Source organism: Sinocyclocheilus rhinocerous, unplaced genomic scaffold (genome assembly GCF_001515625.1).
Source record: "Sinocyclocheilus rhinocerous isolate Xijiao unplaced genomic scaffold, SAMN03320098_v1.1 scaffold574, whole genome shotgun sequence".
NCBI classification, from domain to species: Eukaryota; Metazoa; Chordata; class Actinopteri; order Cypriniformes; family Cyprinidae; genus Sinocyclocheilus; species Sinocyclocheilus rhinocerous.
Window position 1 is genome coordinate 553,301 of NW_015659919.1, and position 16,541 is coordinate 569,841.

At 37.0% G+C, this 16,541-nt stretch overlaps 2 protein-coding genes across 4 annotated transcripts; one reads left to right on the forward strand and one right to left on the reverse strand.

Annotated features, from left to right (window-relative positions):
• The first annotated feature begins 506 nt into the window (after positions 1–506).
• LOC107724345 (protein NDRG1-like) lies at positions 507–9,581 on the forward strand. 2 transcript variants are annotated; one of them, XM_016533237.1, is made up of 16 exons: positions 507–595; positions 3,250–3,321; positions 3,414–3,449; positions 5,203–5,308; positions 5,428–5,548; positions 5,631–5,693; positions 5,776–5,836; positions 6,063–6,149; positions 6,245–6,301; positions 6,398–6,501; positions 6,596–6,658; positions 6,741–6,792; positions 6,931–6,978; positions 7,354–7,389; positions 7,671–7,722; positions 8,562–9,581. In XM_016533237.1, exons 2-16 carry the CDS (start codon positions 3,265–3,267, stop codon positions 8,798–8,800), a joined length of 1,182 nt encoding a protein of 393 aa, XP_016388723.1. In that variant the 5' UTR covers positions 507–595; positions 3,250–3,264; the 3' UTR covers positions 8,801–9,581. The 2 variants fall into 2 exon arrangements, with proteins under 2 accessions (XP_016388723.1, XP_016388724.1); XM_016533238.1 differs by lacking the exons at positions 507–595; positions 3,250–3,321; positions 3,414–3,449 and adding an exon at positions 4,520–4,667.
• Positions 9,582–10,343: 762 nt separating this feature from the next.
• LOC107724346 (WNT1-inducible-signaling pathway protein 1-like) lies at positions 10,344–15,608 on the reverse strand. 2 transcript variants are annotated; one of them, XM_016533239.1, is made up of 6 exons: positions 15,438–15,608; positions 14,549–14,584; positions 12,606–12,897; positions 12,092–12,346; positions 10,850–11,043; positions 10,344–10,743 (listed from the first exon to the last, which is right to left on the reverse strand). In XM_016533239.1, the coding sequence occupies exons 1-6, from the start codon at positions 15,483–15,485 to the stop codon at positions 10,444–10,446; spliced, it is 1,125 nt and encodes a 374-aa protein (XP_016388725.1). In that variant the 5' UTR covers positions 15,486–15,608; the 3' UTR covers positions 10,344–10,443. The 2 variants fall into 2 exon arrangements, with proteins under 2 accessions (XP_016388725.1, XP_016388726.1); XM_016533240.1 differs by lacking the exon at positions 14,549–14,584.
• Positions 15,609–16,541: the final 933 nt, after the last annotated feature.

Here is a 16,541-nt window from a genome sequence, read left to right on the forward strand (position 1 = left end):
GAGTTGATCAGCATAATGGTAGTTTCTGTGCAATGTGTCCATTGTGAATGTGCTTGTTATCACTGGCTCATATTAGCTAACCACAGTGAAAGCATTGTGCTGTTAGAGAGGACACACACACACAGACACATACAAAGGCATGCACTTCTCTGAACAATAATTTATTGATTCAAAACAATAACCAGCTTTGAGATTATTCTGTATTACTTTTTACAGCAAATGCCAGTATGCAGGGACGGAAGAACACAGGTGTACAAATACCACTAAAGTCAACTTTAGTCTCTTCACTAGTAATTATTACTAGCTTATTTTAAAAGTTTTATTGTAATGTGAAAGATCAGTCCTATAATTAAGACAGTTTTCTCAAGTGAACACTGTTTTCATATCTCATGCAATGCTGTGAAAGGAAGGCATGACTCAGTGAGGTTGCCCAATAGAAGGAGGAGTGGGCAGGACTGACTAAACACACATCTTTATAAAATTGCCTGCAACATCCTGTCGCGAGCAGCACGTAGTCAGTTTTAACTCTCAAACTCTGCAGAAACGTTTTAGTTTTGTTGGATTTTCTTGTTTTCATTTTGTGGACAATTAACCGGTAAGTCATAAAAAGTGCTATTTTATTCTTTTAAATTCGTTTTAATGTTAAAATGTTGACTATTTCTGTATCGAATAAAACCGCAGTCCGTATCTAAAACATATCTGGCATATCGAACAAGATATGTTTATCAGCTTTGAACTAAAGATATCCGGTATAAAATGTTTTAATTAAACATCTGACACCAATAAATGCTGGTATAGTTTATGATTATACAGCGAAACGCAATCGTTTTTTAAATGTTGTTTATCGTGTTACGCGCGTGCGTGTGGTTGCACGTGCATATGTCAACAAAGTAGAGTAAGTTAGAGTGGGCGACATACTAACTAAACTAGTGGTTTTCTGGCTGCAAAGCTAGCTTAACTGTGTTTGTTTTGCTTTAGTTTTTAGTCTGAGACATCATTTCAGATATAGCTAAAATACAAGGTTAGGCATTTGTGAAATACTAATAGATAATTTTTCCCCATAGAATACTTTGTTGCCATAAAAGCTTTTGAATTTTTGTTTTAAATGTTACATTAGGGATAATAATATACGTAATTATAAGCTCGTTCATGACAATGACAAAGTTTAACACCCATTTACTCATACAACAGCAATAACAGCAGAAACATTAACTAAATACACAACAAAATAGTGTGTGCATACATGTAAAACATAAATAAGAAAATCAGAGATTATTTTATATTAGTGTTGTAGGTCGACAAGTGTTTTTGCTTAACTGGAGAAGAAATTTTGTAGGACCCCTGCAGTGACTGGTCTAATGTGCATTGAGTTCAGTATCTCTCTCAGTATAAAAATGTGTTTCATGAATTGGATCTCCGAAAAGAAGAAGAAAAAAGTGGTTATTGGAAGTGAAACAAGCATTTTTCTCTCCTCTGCAGGGTGCAGCTGCAATTATGGTTATGTTCCAACATAAATATTATACTTACTGACATTGATGCAATAGCAAGCAAACCTTTGAATCTTTATAGCGTCTCAAAACAAATATATGCACATATTCATTCAAATGCACAATGCATCTGTTACTAATGTGTCTGAACCATCCCAATATTGATCAATTGATTCCTAAATTAGTATTTTATGTAAGACATTAATTAGTCTAATTTACCATTGTACACTTTAATGAAATCCTGATCCTGAGATTGAAGTGAACAGGTGAATTTGGATGTTTTGAACTATAGTGAGTATTTTAGGGCATGGGAAGGGCAGGATCTGTCCTTATGTTGCTCCGGTTTATATCCTGTTGAGACGTTACTGACACTCCCAGGTAAAAGATTATTCAAAAGAGGCCATAAGGGCACACAGCTTAAAAACAAGCAGGTGACCTATACTTGCCAGCTAACCATCACTTGTTAACTTTTTTTATATTTGATTATATATTTAAAAAAAAGTATCATTAAGCTGATTTCTTCTAGCTTGGTCTGTTATTCATGAGTAATTTCAGTTCCCACATGATTCTGGTCAGGAATTTGTGTCGGGGTTTGCTGTAAAGACCTCAGCAAGTGATGGACTGCACAATCATGGTTTTTGAAGTACAGAAATTCCTTTTGATAAACATCTTGGCTTGGTTCCTAGAGCTCGTCTGTGAATAAAAAAATCAATCGCTGCCTTTTTATAGGGGCTTGGTTCAGGAACACTCCTTGAACCTGTGGGATGATAAGACAAAGGCTTTCATGCTGGCTTTGGAGCAAAGCTGAAAAAAAAAAAAAGGCTAGTGTTAAAGGGGTGGAGGGACTGACTGCAGGAGCTGTGGAAGCAGCTGTGTCAGTGGCTTCCTGTGGGTAGCGTCCAGGCCCGCTACAGAGGAAAAGCCTGACATGTGACCTTTAGAAACCTCAGCCAGACAAAGAGCCTGTTCAAGCTCCCATTCCATTTACATGCGCATCAACATTCAAACTGTCGTCTTTTGAAATGCATGATCTGCATCATCCAAAACAGATTAGGCTCTTTTGAAGAGCTAAGGATATAATCAAAAAAACAAAATGCAAAGAAATGTATCTGTAAAGTGCCAAATATGTGGGAAACGGCAAAAGAGTTCAAAAGCTGCATCAGAAGCTGCATATACATTGCATACATTAATACCATTTAATATTGCACAGCATTAAATAAATGTACCCTAGATTACAGCTGCAAAAATAATGTTATGAAATAGTTTTAATAGTGAAATATTAAACATAACATGATGAATGAATACATTGTGTAGTTTTTGAAAACGACTTTGTTGTTCTTGTTTCTACTATATTAGACTACATTTTATTATTTTCTTTGTTATTTGTCATATCATATTCTTGATAGTCTATTAATATTATTCCTGTTGCACTGTAGGACGAGAAACTAGGTAGAAGCATTTCACTGCAATACATCACATGTAATGTGTATGTGACAAAAACCTTTAACGTTAAAATAAAAAATGGTAAATTATGAAATAAAAACACCACAAATGGTCCAGAGAAAAATGTATCTTATTTTCTTGAATCCACTTATGAGCTCCAATAATGCTGTTGTAAATAATCACTGCCAAAGCTGAATTACACCACAACAAAAACAAGGAACTAGTAATTTGATACTTCCTTCTGCGACCTTGTGGTAAATTATTTGAAGTGCACCAATGGTAATATGGTTGTATTTATGTCACCTTTTCCTATCTCTAGGTGTCCTAGTTGAGAATGGATGATATCCAAGTAGTTGAGTCGAAGCCTCTCATCGCAGACAGGGATTTGCAAGTATGTAAAACACTATATTTGTTAAGATTTATGTATGGCAATATAGTGAACAAATATTGTGGTAACTTGCACTGTTTTTTTCTCTGTTCTAGGGGCTAAGAGAGGCTGTCCAGCAGTTGGTGATTAAGGCAAGCATTTCATGTTTTTTGTATGATTTTTCATTTTTTTTCTTTTGAATTCATTCAAAAATCTAAGAGGTCATTCTTTGCTGACACCATGGCATTACAACAGTACTGATACAGTACAGATTCGCATCCAACAGGCCTCTCGTGCTGATCCTCACACAGATTAAGGTCCTGAAGTTTGCAGGTCATGTGTTTAATAAGAGTGCTCAGCCTCTAGACCAATGACGTGGGCTGCTGAGGGATACACTGGCCATCTGCCCGAGGCGCTCACGTAGGGCTCGTCCCGTTTAAAGAGATTAGTGCCAGTAGGGAGACAGCATATGTTTGTGTTCAGTCACTATACAAAGCCAAGCACAAGATGTTTATGTCTTTGTCAGTGTTAAAGATGTTATTTGGCTTTCTTAGCAGCTCGTGCTGCAACTTGAGGCAGCTGTAACTAGTTTCTGCAGCGTCAGCCAGGTGATCTTTGACCGGTGGCTTACACTCAAAGACTTTTCTCAATGACTTTTACAGTGCATGGTGGTTATTTGTCATTGATTGTCACTAGTGTTAAATTAACTTCAAGAAAGTTAAATCGAAAGTTAACGTTCAATCCGCTGATGATGATTTATGATTTGTTTGTTTTAGTGGCTATGTAGCTTCCATTTTTAAACATGGGGAAAAAATATAGAAATACAGATGCTCTTTGGAAGTGATATTTTCATCAAGATGTGTTCTTTCCAAAGTAAAAAGTTTTATGAGTTGGATTCTTTAAGACTGAAATGAATGAAGGAAAAATTTAAAGTAGCAGCACATATTGGCCTTGACCATGTGAGTTTCTGTTTAGCTTAATTGCACTTTATTGCTGATATTTATTACTAAAAGACAACAGTTATTCAGTGCACACCTCCATCACATTTTTGTTTGGCTGCACTTGCCTAAGTTTCCGATGGCCTAGAGGTGGCTACTTCAAGCAGGCTGATCCAATTTACGGATGTCGTTAACTAGAATTAACTTGTTTTGATCTCAGTGCAAAGCATGCTGGGAGCATGGGGCTTATGTCGAGCGACGGCAACAGGGGTATAAAACCCTGTGCACAGATGAATATTAGCAAGGTCCGCAAACAGGAGCTTACTTTCAATCGGATCTCAATTCAATTCTCATCACTACTACTGATTACTATCGGCAGCCATGGTTCTGGAGGACTCTGATATGGAATTAGTTTTCGAGATAGAAGTCGCTGTGAGTAGAAATATTCATGTTGCTTTTGGTTCATTCTTTTTGAGGTTTTCATTGGCTGTTTTTCTTGTCTTAGTGGTGAGCAAAGAGTAAAGTTTCGATTTTGACAAAAATTCAAGTCAGATTTATTTGTATAGTGCTTTTAACAATGCACAATTTTTTAAATGTTGATGTTTATAATCTCTTAATTTCTTTATGCCTTACAGGCGGATTAAGCAGATTAGATCTCGATAATATTTTACAGGTTACAGATTTAAAACCAAAGTGCATTGAATGTTGAAATGTTTGCAGTTTGTCTGTGGTTCATTTGCAGAATGTTTCCAAATTGTGCCTGTCCTTAAATGTACCATTAAACTTCAAGGCTACTTTGTTAAAACGGTCTTAAAACCAAGCGGTGTTATATGCACAGAGAAAAAACGTTCATAAATTGTCATTGATATATGCGCTGTTATAATACGTTGTACTGCAGATGAGATTAATGCTGCTTATGATGGTTCAGCAGATGCTGATAAGCGTTTTCTTACCATGTTGCATGTAGGAACATGATGTGGAGACTCCATATGGCAGAGTCCATTGTACCATGAAAGGGGTTCCTAAGGGTGAACGGCCCGTCATCCTCACCTACCATGATATTGGACTGAACCGTAAGATTTTATGTTTAAAAATGCCCCCTAAATCTCTTTGTGTTGCTTTACAACACATTAATCAAGAGATTCTTCTAAAGGAGACCGGCTTTAATGCATAAATTATGCTTCTCCAATAGATAAAAGCTGCTTTGACACCTTGTTCAGCCATGATGATATGCAAGAGATCATGCAGCACTTTGCTGTGTGTCATGTAGATGCACCAGGGCAGCAAGAGGGAGCAAACACCTTCTCCACTGGGTGAGTTATATCATGTATAGACATATAAGTGGACATCTTTATTGTAAATTAATGCAGAAGAATAAGAATGTCTTTTTTATAGATATGAGTACCCTTCCATGGACCAACTGTCTGAGACACTTCCATCAATCCTTAAACATTTTGGGTGAGTTGATTGCTTAATTATTTAAGTTTTAGGTAGATTTCAGATTATTTTCTGTCTTAACTAGTTTTCCTAAACCCCACAGGCTGAAGAGTGTGATCGGCATGGCTGTTGGAGCGGGTGCTTATATCCTTGCTAAGTTTGCAGTGAGTTTGACTTCCTTTTTGATTATTATTAAGTGATTTAAAGTTTTAATTAAACCAGGATAAAGAGCTAAAAGTGTTTCTTTTCCTGTGGATTTTGGTATTCATTTAGCTAGTTTAGCTGCTGAGGAATGTCCAGTGTGAAAAAAAAAATCTGCTTGACTTGCGGGTTGGTTATTTAATAAACTGGGCTTTAGATGTGGTTTACAAATACTGTTTCCTTTTATAGTTGGATTACCCTGCTATGGTGGAAGGCCTTGTGCTAATAAACATCAACCCATGCGCTGAAGGCTGGATGGACTGGGCAGCACACAAAGTGAGTGCTGACCACTTTCTGATTGTAATTTATATAAGATTCATAAGTTATATAGAGTTTTACGCTGTTGTGGGCTCATTTATCTTGAATTACAGATTTCTGGTTGGACTCACGCCATGCCTGACATGATCATCTCTCACCTGTTTGGAAAGGTTAGTCAATGTTTGACCCCCTCTAGATAATTTTTGAATTGATGAATCTATACATCGTATAACAGCAATGTTATTATATTTTTCTTATTTCTCCAGGAGGAAATCCAGCAGAACCATGACCTCATTGGCAGATACCGTCACCACATTGTGAATGACATGAACCAGTTCAATCTGCAACTTTTTGTCAAGTCCTACAACAGGTAAACACAACACGGCTACTAAAACATCCTGCTAAAAAAAGAGTTAATTTAGCATTGACATAATGTTTAATCAATGTTTTCCTCCACTTCACAGCCGAAGAGACCTGGAAATCGAGAGGCCTGTACCTGGTGGCCACATCAATGTCAGCACTCTAAAGTAAGTAAAAAAATCTTTGGAAAACCTCTAGACAATTCAGGATCAATTTCCTGTAGTAATGACTTTGTTGTTCTGTTTTCAGGTGTCCTGCACTCCTGGTAGTTGGAGACAGTTCCCCTGCAGTGGATGTAGTGGTAGGTTTAAGTATAATCTAGGACTATCTTCACTTCATTATTACTGCCATGCTTTTTATTATTCTGCACACTGTTGCTCCACTCTTTATATCCACTGCATGTGTATTTAGTGGTTTAACATGTCTGTTTTCTGTACAGGTTGAGTGCAACACAAAACTGGACCCGACCAAAACCACACTGCTTAAGGTGAGTGGACTCCAGTGAAGCTGGCATGTATTAATAGCCACATGGAAAAGTCAGGCACTGATAAGATTCTGATAGCTCAGCATTATCTAGTGACTAATTTACCCAGGTAGTGCAGAAGCAGTCCACACTGGCCAGTCCTACCTCGGCTGACCTAATTTTCCACAGCCCGCCCTCAGGTGGACAAAGAATTAGGTTTATGGCGCCTAAAATGGCCTATTTATCACCGATAAGTGCTGAGACTAGTGGAGTTAATGGAGCGCTAGGTGTTTTAGACACCTGTGTGAATGGCCGAAACAGAAATGAGAAACAAGCAGTGACGCATTTGTGTTTTCCATGCATTTTAAATAACATTTTATGTTCCTTCTCTTTCGTCAGATGGCTGACTGTGGAGGCTTGCCCCAGGTCGACCAGGTGTGTATTCATAACCTTTATGGCCATTTAGATTCATTTACAAGTTTAGGCTACTCAAGGCACAGGATGATTATTAGGGATGAAGCGCGCCATAATCTCATTACGGACAGCGATGGCATATAGTTCTCAGGTCTAATACTCTGTTCACCACCTGCTGCTACCGGCTGTTAGAATCTGTCCGGTTTCACAACATGTACTTAGGGAAATCTGTTTTCCACCTCGACCTGATTAGCTGTTTTTGTAGCCAAATAAACTGATTTCTGCTTTTATTGTCTCCTTAGCCTGGGAAGCTAACAGAGGCTTTCAAGTACTTCATTCAAGGAATGGGTTACAGTAAGTACTGATATTGTCTTTTTGTTCAGTATACTCTCTGTTTAACCATACATCTGTGGCTTCATAAGGAATGCCCACAGTGCATTGCCTGAACTCCTTCGTTCATGTAAAATTAACATAACGTTAGCGAATACTAGCAAGATATATGACTGGGCTGTGCTGCCCTCTAGTGGCGTGATATAATTTTCAACCTGACTTGCTCAACTTGACCTTTTTCTTAAAATGCTGTGTATAATTTATAAACGGCTGCAAAAACGAATTAAACTTGGATATGCACTACCATTTAAAAGTTTGGGGTATAATACGTTTTTAAAAAATTATTCGGCACAGACTCATTAAATTGATCAAGTGACAGTAAAGACATAAAACTGTTATTTGGAACTTTGTTTAGTTCTGAAGGGAAAAAACATGTACAAAAATATTAACCAGCACAACTGTTTTCAACGTTGATAACAATAGGAATGTTTCTTGAGCACCAAATCAGCATATTAGAATGATTTCTGAGGGATCATGTGACACTGAAAACTGGCTGCTGAAAATGCGGCTTTGCCATCACAGGAATAAATTACATTTGAAAATATATTCAAATAGAAAACCGTTTTAAATTGTAATAATATTTCACAGTTTTACTGTTTTTACTGTATTTTTGATTGAATAAATGCAGCCTTGGTGAGCATAAGAGACTTATTTTAAAACATTAAAAAAATCTTACCAACACCAATTTTTTGAATGGTAGTGTACATGCTTATATCAAGTATTTTAACATTTAAACAATTACATTTAAAAACATGAAAAAGCTTTAAAATATGTATCCTAATCTGTGTTCCTCTGCCTCTTAGTGCCCTCTGCCAGCATGACCCGCCTGGTCCGTTCCCGCACAGCATCCGGATCCAGTGTGACTTCCTTTGACGGCAACCGCAGCAGGTCACACACTAACGAGGGCAACCGCAGTCGCTCCCACACCAACGAGGGCCGTGCCCGAGCCCACACCTCCGACAACCAACGCACACGTTCGCACACTGACAACATGGACAGTTCTGTGGACCAGGCTCCCAAGTCCACCGAAGTGACCTGTTAGACTGGTGACCCGGTCCATCTCACACATGCATTAACCTCTCTGTTCTGACTGTGCTGCGCTGCCACTAACTACACATGCAACAGGACCGCCGCATGCCGCTGTGCTGTTTCCCTCAGGGGTCTTGCACTGTTTTATTTGTCAGAGAGCATTTATGCCAAAGTGTCTTGTGTTTAAGACTATATTTCCTGGGGAAACTCTAAGGAAGGAGTGGATAGAGTGAATGAAGGACAGGATGATGGAGATATTTCTTCTTTTTTGCACCCTGCGCAATAGCTGTCTTGTTGTTGTTAGAGGCAATGCAGCACAGAGCCATTTTGATGGTCATCATCCAAGTAAGCTGGGCACTGAGAAGGGCACATTTGTAAATTTATGTTGATCTCTAGTCTGCGATTCATTTTCTTATGTCAAGTTATTATACCACTTTTACACACTAGTTTAAGTGCATAATTAATTTGTATAATCTGTATATGTTGAAATGGACCTCACTGAATAGAAAAGGGATTGGTTGACCACAGGGTCGAGATGGTGGTATTTTTTTCATGATGCTAACCTACCTTATAAAACTAAGGTTTAGGCTCATAATGTGTTGATTTGCATTTTCCTTGTTGGGATTGTCCCATTATTTTGGGTTATATGTGTAACTCAGTGATTGATGCTCTTGAAAGTGATTTAAAATTATTTTTATGGGATCAAATGTTTTTAAAGAATCTTAACATTAGTTTAACAAAAACCAATTTGTAGATATAAGAATACACGAAAATGACTATATGAGTGATTATTTTTGGTGTTTTTTTGTTTGTAACGATGATGATTTCTATGCAATCAAGCACAACAGAACAAAATGTGCCATGGAATCCTCTACTTGGACTGGATGCTTTTTTTCTCAAGGCTTTGAAAGAGTAAAGTGAAGGATTGCTCAGAAAGAGATAATATAAGCAACTCACCTGCTCTTCCACACACACTAAAACAAATGCTTGCAGCTTGGTAAGGCACTCTGCTTTGTAAAGATGTAAAACAATCTAATGCACTGCATTTTTAATGGAATAACAGTTTGTATTTATTTAAAAAAGGAAAATAAAAAGCTGGTTACTCAAATTTTTTGTATGTTTTTTTTTTTTGTCTCTCAATTAGAAGTGTCTATGCAAAACGTTATAGTACATGGAAAGCCTAACTTTATAAGGCAAAATTCGCTCCAAGGACTACAGTGTCATTTAAGAGCATAAATGTAGAAAAGGCATGAAATTACAAAAACTGTACATTATCAATACATAAACGCAATATATATATTTTTTACATAGAATTTGTATAAATTAAACAGAAGTCAACATGATATTGTCTTCATACATACTTGCATCTTTTGTACAAAAGGATTTGTCGCAATATAACAAAAGCTGGGATAATCTTGGTTGAAATAACTACATATATGAACAATTTGGTTGCAATAGGCCACATAGTCTCAAAATAAAATATATTCGGATATATTGGTTTATTTCAGTTTTTCCCAATAGTAAAAAGTCTCGCATAATACAAAAGAAAAAACTCCAAAGATGATGGTCAATTAAATATTAACTCTTGCTCAGGAAAAAAAACTGTGGCTTTCTCCCAAATCTTTCTATTGACTTTTTCTGCAAGGTCTCGTACACTCAGTTTCCAACCTCACCTCTCTCATGGTACAGTTCTAGATCTGTAAATATGTCATTGGGGTTTTTACAGCTCAGGTTGCAGAAGCAGGCGTTAATCCACATGATCTGCCAGGTGAAGCCAGATCCATTCGGGCACTGAAAGTCGACCTCAACAGTCTTAGATTTGTAAGGGATGCAGCAGCGCTCATCTGTACACACTCCACAGTACTTGGGCCAGTAAGTGTTTGTACTGGTGCAGCCTGAGATAGTGAAGTTGTGTGGCTTTTCCTCCCTGTAGATGTTCAAGCACTTCTTTCCAGGCTTGTGGAGAGATGAAAAAAGGGCAAAAAGGCACAGGGTCAAAACATATCCTTTTATACACTATAGTCATTCATGTCACTCTCAAATGTAACAATGGATCTGAAACCTTGATGTGCTTTGTGATATCCACTTTGCATGGCCGGATGTTGCAGAGTCTGCTCTCTTTGACCATCTGACACTGCTTGTTGTTGTTAGTAATGCGTAAAGACACTCCACGGCCACAGGTCTTTGAGCAGGGACTCCAGGAGGTTGTCTGTGTCACACAGTTCTTGTGCCAGGTGTCTTTTACACTAGACAGGGCTGTAAGAATGCAAAGACAATGATTATATATATATATGTATATATATATATTCCACATTGTGGTTCAGGGCTTCCATACATAAGTGTGGATGAGCAAAAACTAGTTTGTAGAAATTTAAGAAAGAAAGAAAGAAAGAAAGAAAGAAATTAGTCTGTTCAGAATCTGTGAACAATCATACCATCATACTCATGCATTGCCCTCAAAAATGAAAATGTCTGCAATGACCTACACCTGCACATTTTTACATGTGTAATTAATCAAACGTTACAGTAAAGACATTTACAATGTCACAAAAGATTTCTATTTCAAAATAAATTCTGTTCATTTGCACTTGCTATTCATCAAAGAATCTTGAAATAAAATTATCACCTGCTTTTAACATGTTTCTTAATTAAGCTTTGCCATCACAGAAATAAATTAATATTTTATTTTAAAATATATTAAAATAGAAAACGGCTCTTTTAAATTGTAATACTTCATAGCATTGCTGTTTTCACTAATTTTGACGGAATAAATGCAGCCTTAATGAACATAAAGAGATAAAGCATTTAAAAAATCTTATCAACCCCAAAGTTTAGATTAGTAGTGTGTGTACATACACACACACACACACAATATTAATGTTTTAGATCACTTCTTTAAATGAAAAAAAGTCAAAGTCTTTCCAACCCCAAACTTCTGTACATTTTAATTGTTATAATATAATATAATATAGTATAATATAATATAATATAATATAATAAATGTACAAACTGTAGACATTTCCATGAGTCTTAGAGGCCTGGAATTGACATTAGAAAACATATGTTGACATATGTTTCCTTGTAATATCCTGTTGTAAGTTTTAATTAGTTTGTTCACTGCTGTGAAGTAACGTCTGTATATTAAGTAATAAACTGTACTGTCTAAACGATTTAGTCTTGTTTCTATTTTCAAGTGCATGGTATCACTTAAAGGGACATGTTCCAAGCATTATCAACGAATTATCTGCCCAGGATGAGTTTCCAGCCATTTGCAGGAAGTTTATGAGACACTTGGAGATCATACCAGCCATTGTGTGTCTTGCTGCTGTCTTGCGCCCCCTCCTGGACTCATCACAGATCCACTGCTCACAGCAGCGGCCGGGGATTTTAACTCGCCGTGGGTTCTGGCACCAAACCCTGGGAGGCTGAGACTCGTTACACAGCGAGACACATCCGATCGCACCATTCACACACAAACACTGGTATTTGCAATTGGGCTGGAAGCTCTGGCCATTGCGATAGATCACACCATTGTGCTCACAGCCAGTGCCTGGCAGATCTGGATAGCAACAAAGAGCAAAACGAGTGAAGTCAAGTTCATCAAACACACACTGGATATACAATGCCAAGAAAAGTGTGTGATGTGTTGTGCTGTGCTAAAAGGTGAACAGAATGTATTATAATTCTGCTCAGCATCCCCTGGCTTGGTTTATCTGGGTTCCGCCACCTTAATCCACCTTTTAAATCTTCATCGTAATCTAATCTAAGACTGGAACACAGTGTTAATAAGAAGACTCTGTTAGTACAAGGACACTTACAGGCACATACTCCTTTTTCGTACCTAGGCTTGTCTGCGCTGTAATCACAGTAAAGGCCACGATGATGGTCACAGTTTTCTTTCTCGTTGCAAACCTCCCCGACCTGTTTGGCACATGCTCTGCAGCAATCGCAGCCGTCCATGACCAAGCTCACACCTGGTGGACAGGTGGGGGGAGTTTTAGGACATTGGCAGGGCCATTGGCAGTACTGGGTGCGATTATAGGGCTCCGGGGCGATGAACTCTGGTATGGACAGCATCTTAGAGGAATCCTGGGCAAATGCTCTGTGAATCTGTAAGACACAAGTCCCGACAGATTCCTGTTTCTGACATATTTAGGCTTTTGTCCCCCCCCATTCAGTTTTTTATTTATTTATATAGAACTATGTATCAGAATTGTGAGAAAAAAGTTACAATTGTGAGATAAAAGGTCGCAATTACCTTTTTATTTTTTTTATCCTGTGGCAGAAACAAGCTTTCATAGATAAATGTCTTAACCTCCTGAGACCCTGTGACCTCATATGAGGACATTATATTTTGGTGTATTTCTCTGAGACTATACATGCCACAGTTTTACGTCTGAATGTCCTGTACAGGGCACATTCAGGGCTTTTCAGAGATACTAAATGTTTGGATGTTTCACTGTGACCACTCCCTCTCCTTGGTCTTTAAAAATGTCTGATATTAATTTAGTGACACTCTTATGGAAATATGATAATATTTTGTAATTATCATTTAAATCTGTCTAATTTTTAAACTGTCTGTCATAAATCAACATCTCAGGAAAATGTTATGGGGTTTCAAATCAAAATATGACTTTCTGTTACGAAACAGGATGTTGATTTCATACATGTCCTCATATGAGGACACTGGGACTAAAAGCATGTTTATTAGCATTTTGGGAGACATAACAAATGAATAGGGAAAGAAATTATGTTTCAATATTCTATGAAATATTATATATTATTATGAAAATCTTGTCAAATATTACTCCCATTATTACACTTCTTTTTTCATTACGTTACCCCCAAAACACATTAATATGCAAATTAGATTTAGTTTATAGATACATTGTATATAATGAGAAAACCCGTTTATGGCCATTTTACACACATTTTGCAGAAAGAAAAATGGTATATCAAATCATTCTGTTATAACATAGTTGAGAATCATCTTTATACAAAGTTTGGTAAAAAAAAAATCATGAAAACTAAAAATGTATTGGTGATTTAAAAAATCTATTGTTTTTGCCTATGCATGTTCATTCATGTCTTTCTATTTTTATTTTTTAAATTGAGACCCGATGTCCTCTACCGAGGACATAGCATAACTTATGAACGAAATATCATTAAAAAAAATTTTTAATGCTCTAAACAATGTAAAGACATGAAAAAAACTATTTTTTTCCTAAAAATCTTTTCTCGGGTCTTAAGAGGTTAATTTGTAGTTCTTTATGTAAACGCATTTCAACTGAACCTCTAAATGCAATTTATGATGCCATTTATATTTGGAATCAATGTAGCTTAATTAATCACCCATACATACTACCATATCTCAGAGTAATGAACCAGTTCTAATTACACTTTCCTGCATATATCAAATTATAATAGCTATAGACCTGCTGTCAGTTCATGGGTCTCATTTTGTACTAGATAATCATTGCACATCAGGTCAAGAAACAAACACAGCTAATGGGTGGGTAGATTAAATATGATTCATTTTAAGGTTTCCAGTGCACTTTTTATTTTATGGTATGTATCTAAATGTTTAAACTGATGTAAATAATGGGGTATTGGATGACAGATCATGTTGATAAATGATTTTAGCAGGCACATAAAGTCAACTGCTTCAGGCCCTCAGGTTCAATTAACAAGATGATTGATTGACATGGCAACAGACTTAAGTAATACAGCACACGCAAAGTAAACCAGACTGGTGGCTCACAGCTGCAGGGCACCATAACCTTTGACCTCTTTTAGCCTGTGTGAGATTAGCAGAAGATATGGAAGGTGGAAGAGACAGCTAAAGTTGAATAAACTTAAAGCAGGATAAGTACGCCCTCTGGGTCACAGTTATAAGTATCAAAGAGGGTGGCTGTCATGTTCAAAGACATAATGGAGTGAACTTAGCTTTAAAGAGCATATGTAGCTTTAATGAGTCAAACCAATAAGGGATATCACTCATGCATTTTGACAAACATGTTTATTTCTGTCCACAGGGCGGCAGTATACTCTCACACATTAAATTTGTTGTTAAGGAATTGCATTCCTCAAATGCGTGAAACATGCGGTCATCTGTTACAAATGCCGGTCACATGTAATTAAATGATAATCAATAGCGCATTTAAATTTTAATTATTCAAGATATGGTATGAATTTAACGTGGAATAGAGGGGTGTCAGAGTTACTGATGCAAATACTGTTACGTAACAAACCTTTGATAAGGTGTCTCATTTTCACTTTACTAAAAAGTGGAATATATTTAAAGAATAGGATTTTTGAAATGCTCTGTTTCATTATGTGGTTTGTTCTATGTTTATTTTACAGAGCACATTAAATATTTCAATTCAAAATTTTATGTGCAGGCACCAAGCAACTTTTACAGTGTTAATGCAAAAGAACATAGGCTATTATTTATTATAAATAGTAGTATAGTAATAGTAGTAGGTCTGTAGGTTAAAAATACAGTTTTCCAACGCATGTTAAAACAGTCTCCTGTTTTAAATTAAACTGTAGGTGTGGTGTGTTGCTTATGCGTTATTTCATCTAATAATTCAGATACTATATTAAAGTAAATAAATATAAATACATAAACAAACAAACATATTTGTTACCTGCGGCACACAAGCAAATAGTAGAACCCACATCAGAAGCCAAGTCATCACTGATCCCGAGTGATAAATGCATTGAATCCAGAATTAGATGATTCTTGAAAAATCGCCCATACGCGAGCAGGATCCATTCATTTAGTGAGCTGAGGGTAGCACACACACACACACACACACACACACACACACACACCTTGATACTGCTGCTGTAAAGGTTTTTTATTAATATTTTGAATTAACTTTTATTTTTATATTTACAGTAGTAGAACCCACATCAGAAGCCAAGTCATCACTGATCCCGAGTGATAAATGCATTGAATCCAGAATTAGATGATTCTTGAAAAATCGCCCATACGCGAGCAGGATCCATTCATTTAGTGAGCTGAGGGTAGCACACACACACACACACACACACACACACACACACACCTTGATACTGCTGCTGTAAAGGTTTCATACTCAGGATCCTTAATGACGTCAGAGCCAAGGACAAACCGACCGCAAGCAAGGAATTGATCACGTGATTTGGCCAAACTAGAATGTGAGGTTGACTTTATAGGTTAGATGCGCGAACAGTTGCGCCCAAATTGTCTTTTGTCATCTTTAAAAAAAAGGTTTTTGTGACATAGTTGTTATAGCATATGTGCAATGTGTAATCATGTAAAAAAATACTGAGTTTTGTCGATAAAGCTCAGCAGGACGTTGCTATGGTTACCCCATCGGCTAAACGTGAATTTTGTTGGCGAGCGTCGATATATTGCAGCTCTGACTTGTCATTTTTGGGGTTAAACGTATGCAAAGAGTCATATAAACATGGCTCAAACACTAGCTCCATAATTCGTACCCTGAAGCACAGAAGCACATTTTGCCAATCTCTGTGAGAACTTTCTATTTTACAAGAATAAAGAAAGATTGGATTGGGCTTAAACAGAAAGAGAGCAAAATGTTCCCTTGCTCTTTTCATACCCTGATATACCTAATGGATTTCACTTTGGCATAGTCTACAAAATGCCATTCTGAAGTTCAAATATCACTCAGTTTTCCCTGAAGAGTGCTGTATTGCATGTCTCTGGGGAATAGGCTACATTAGAAAACATTGCCCTCAAGTAT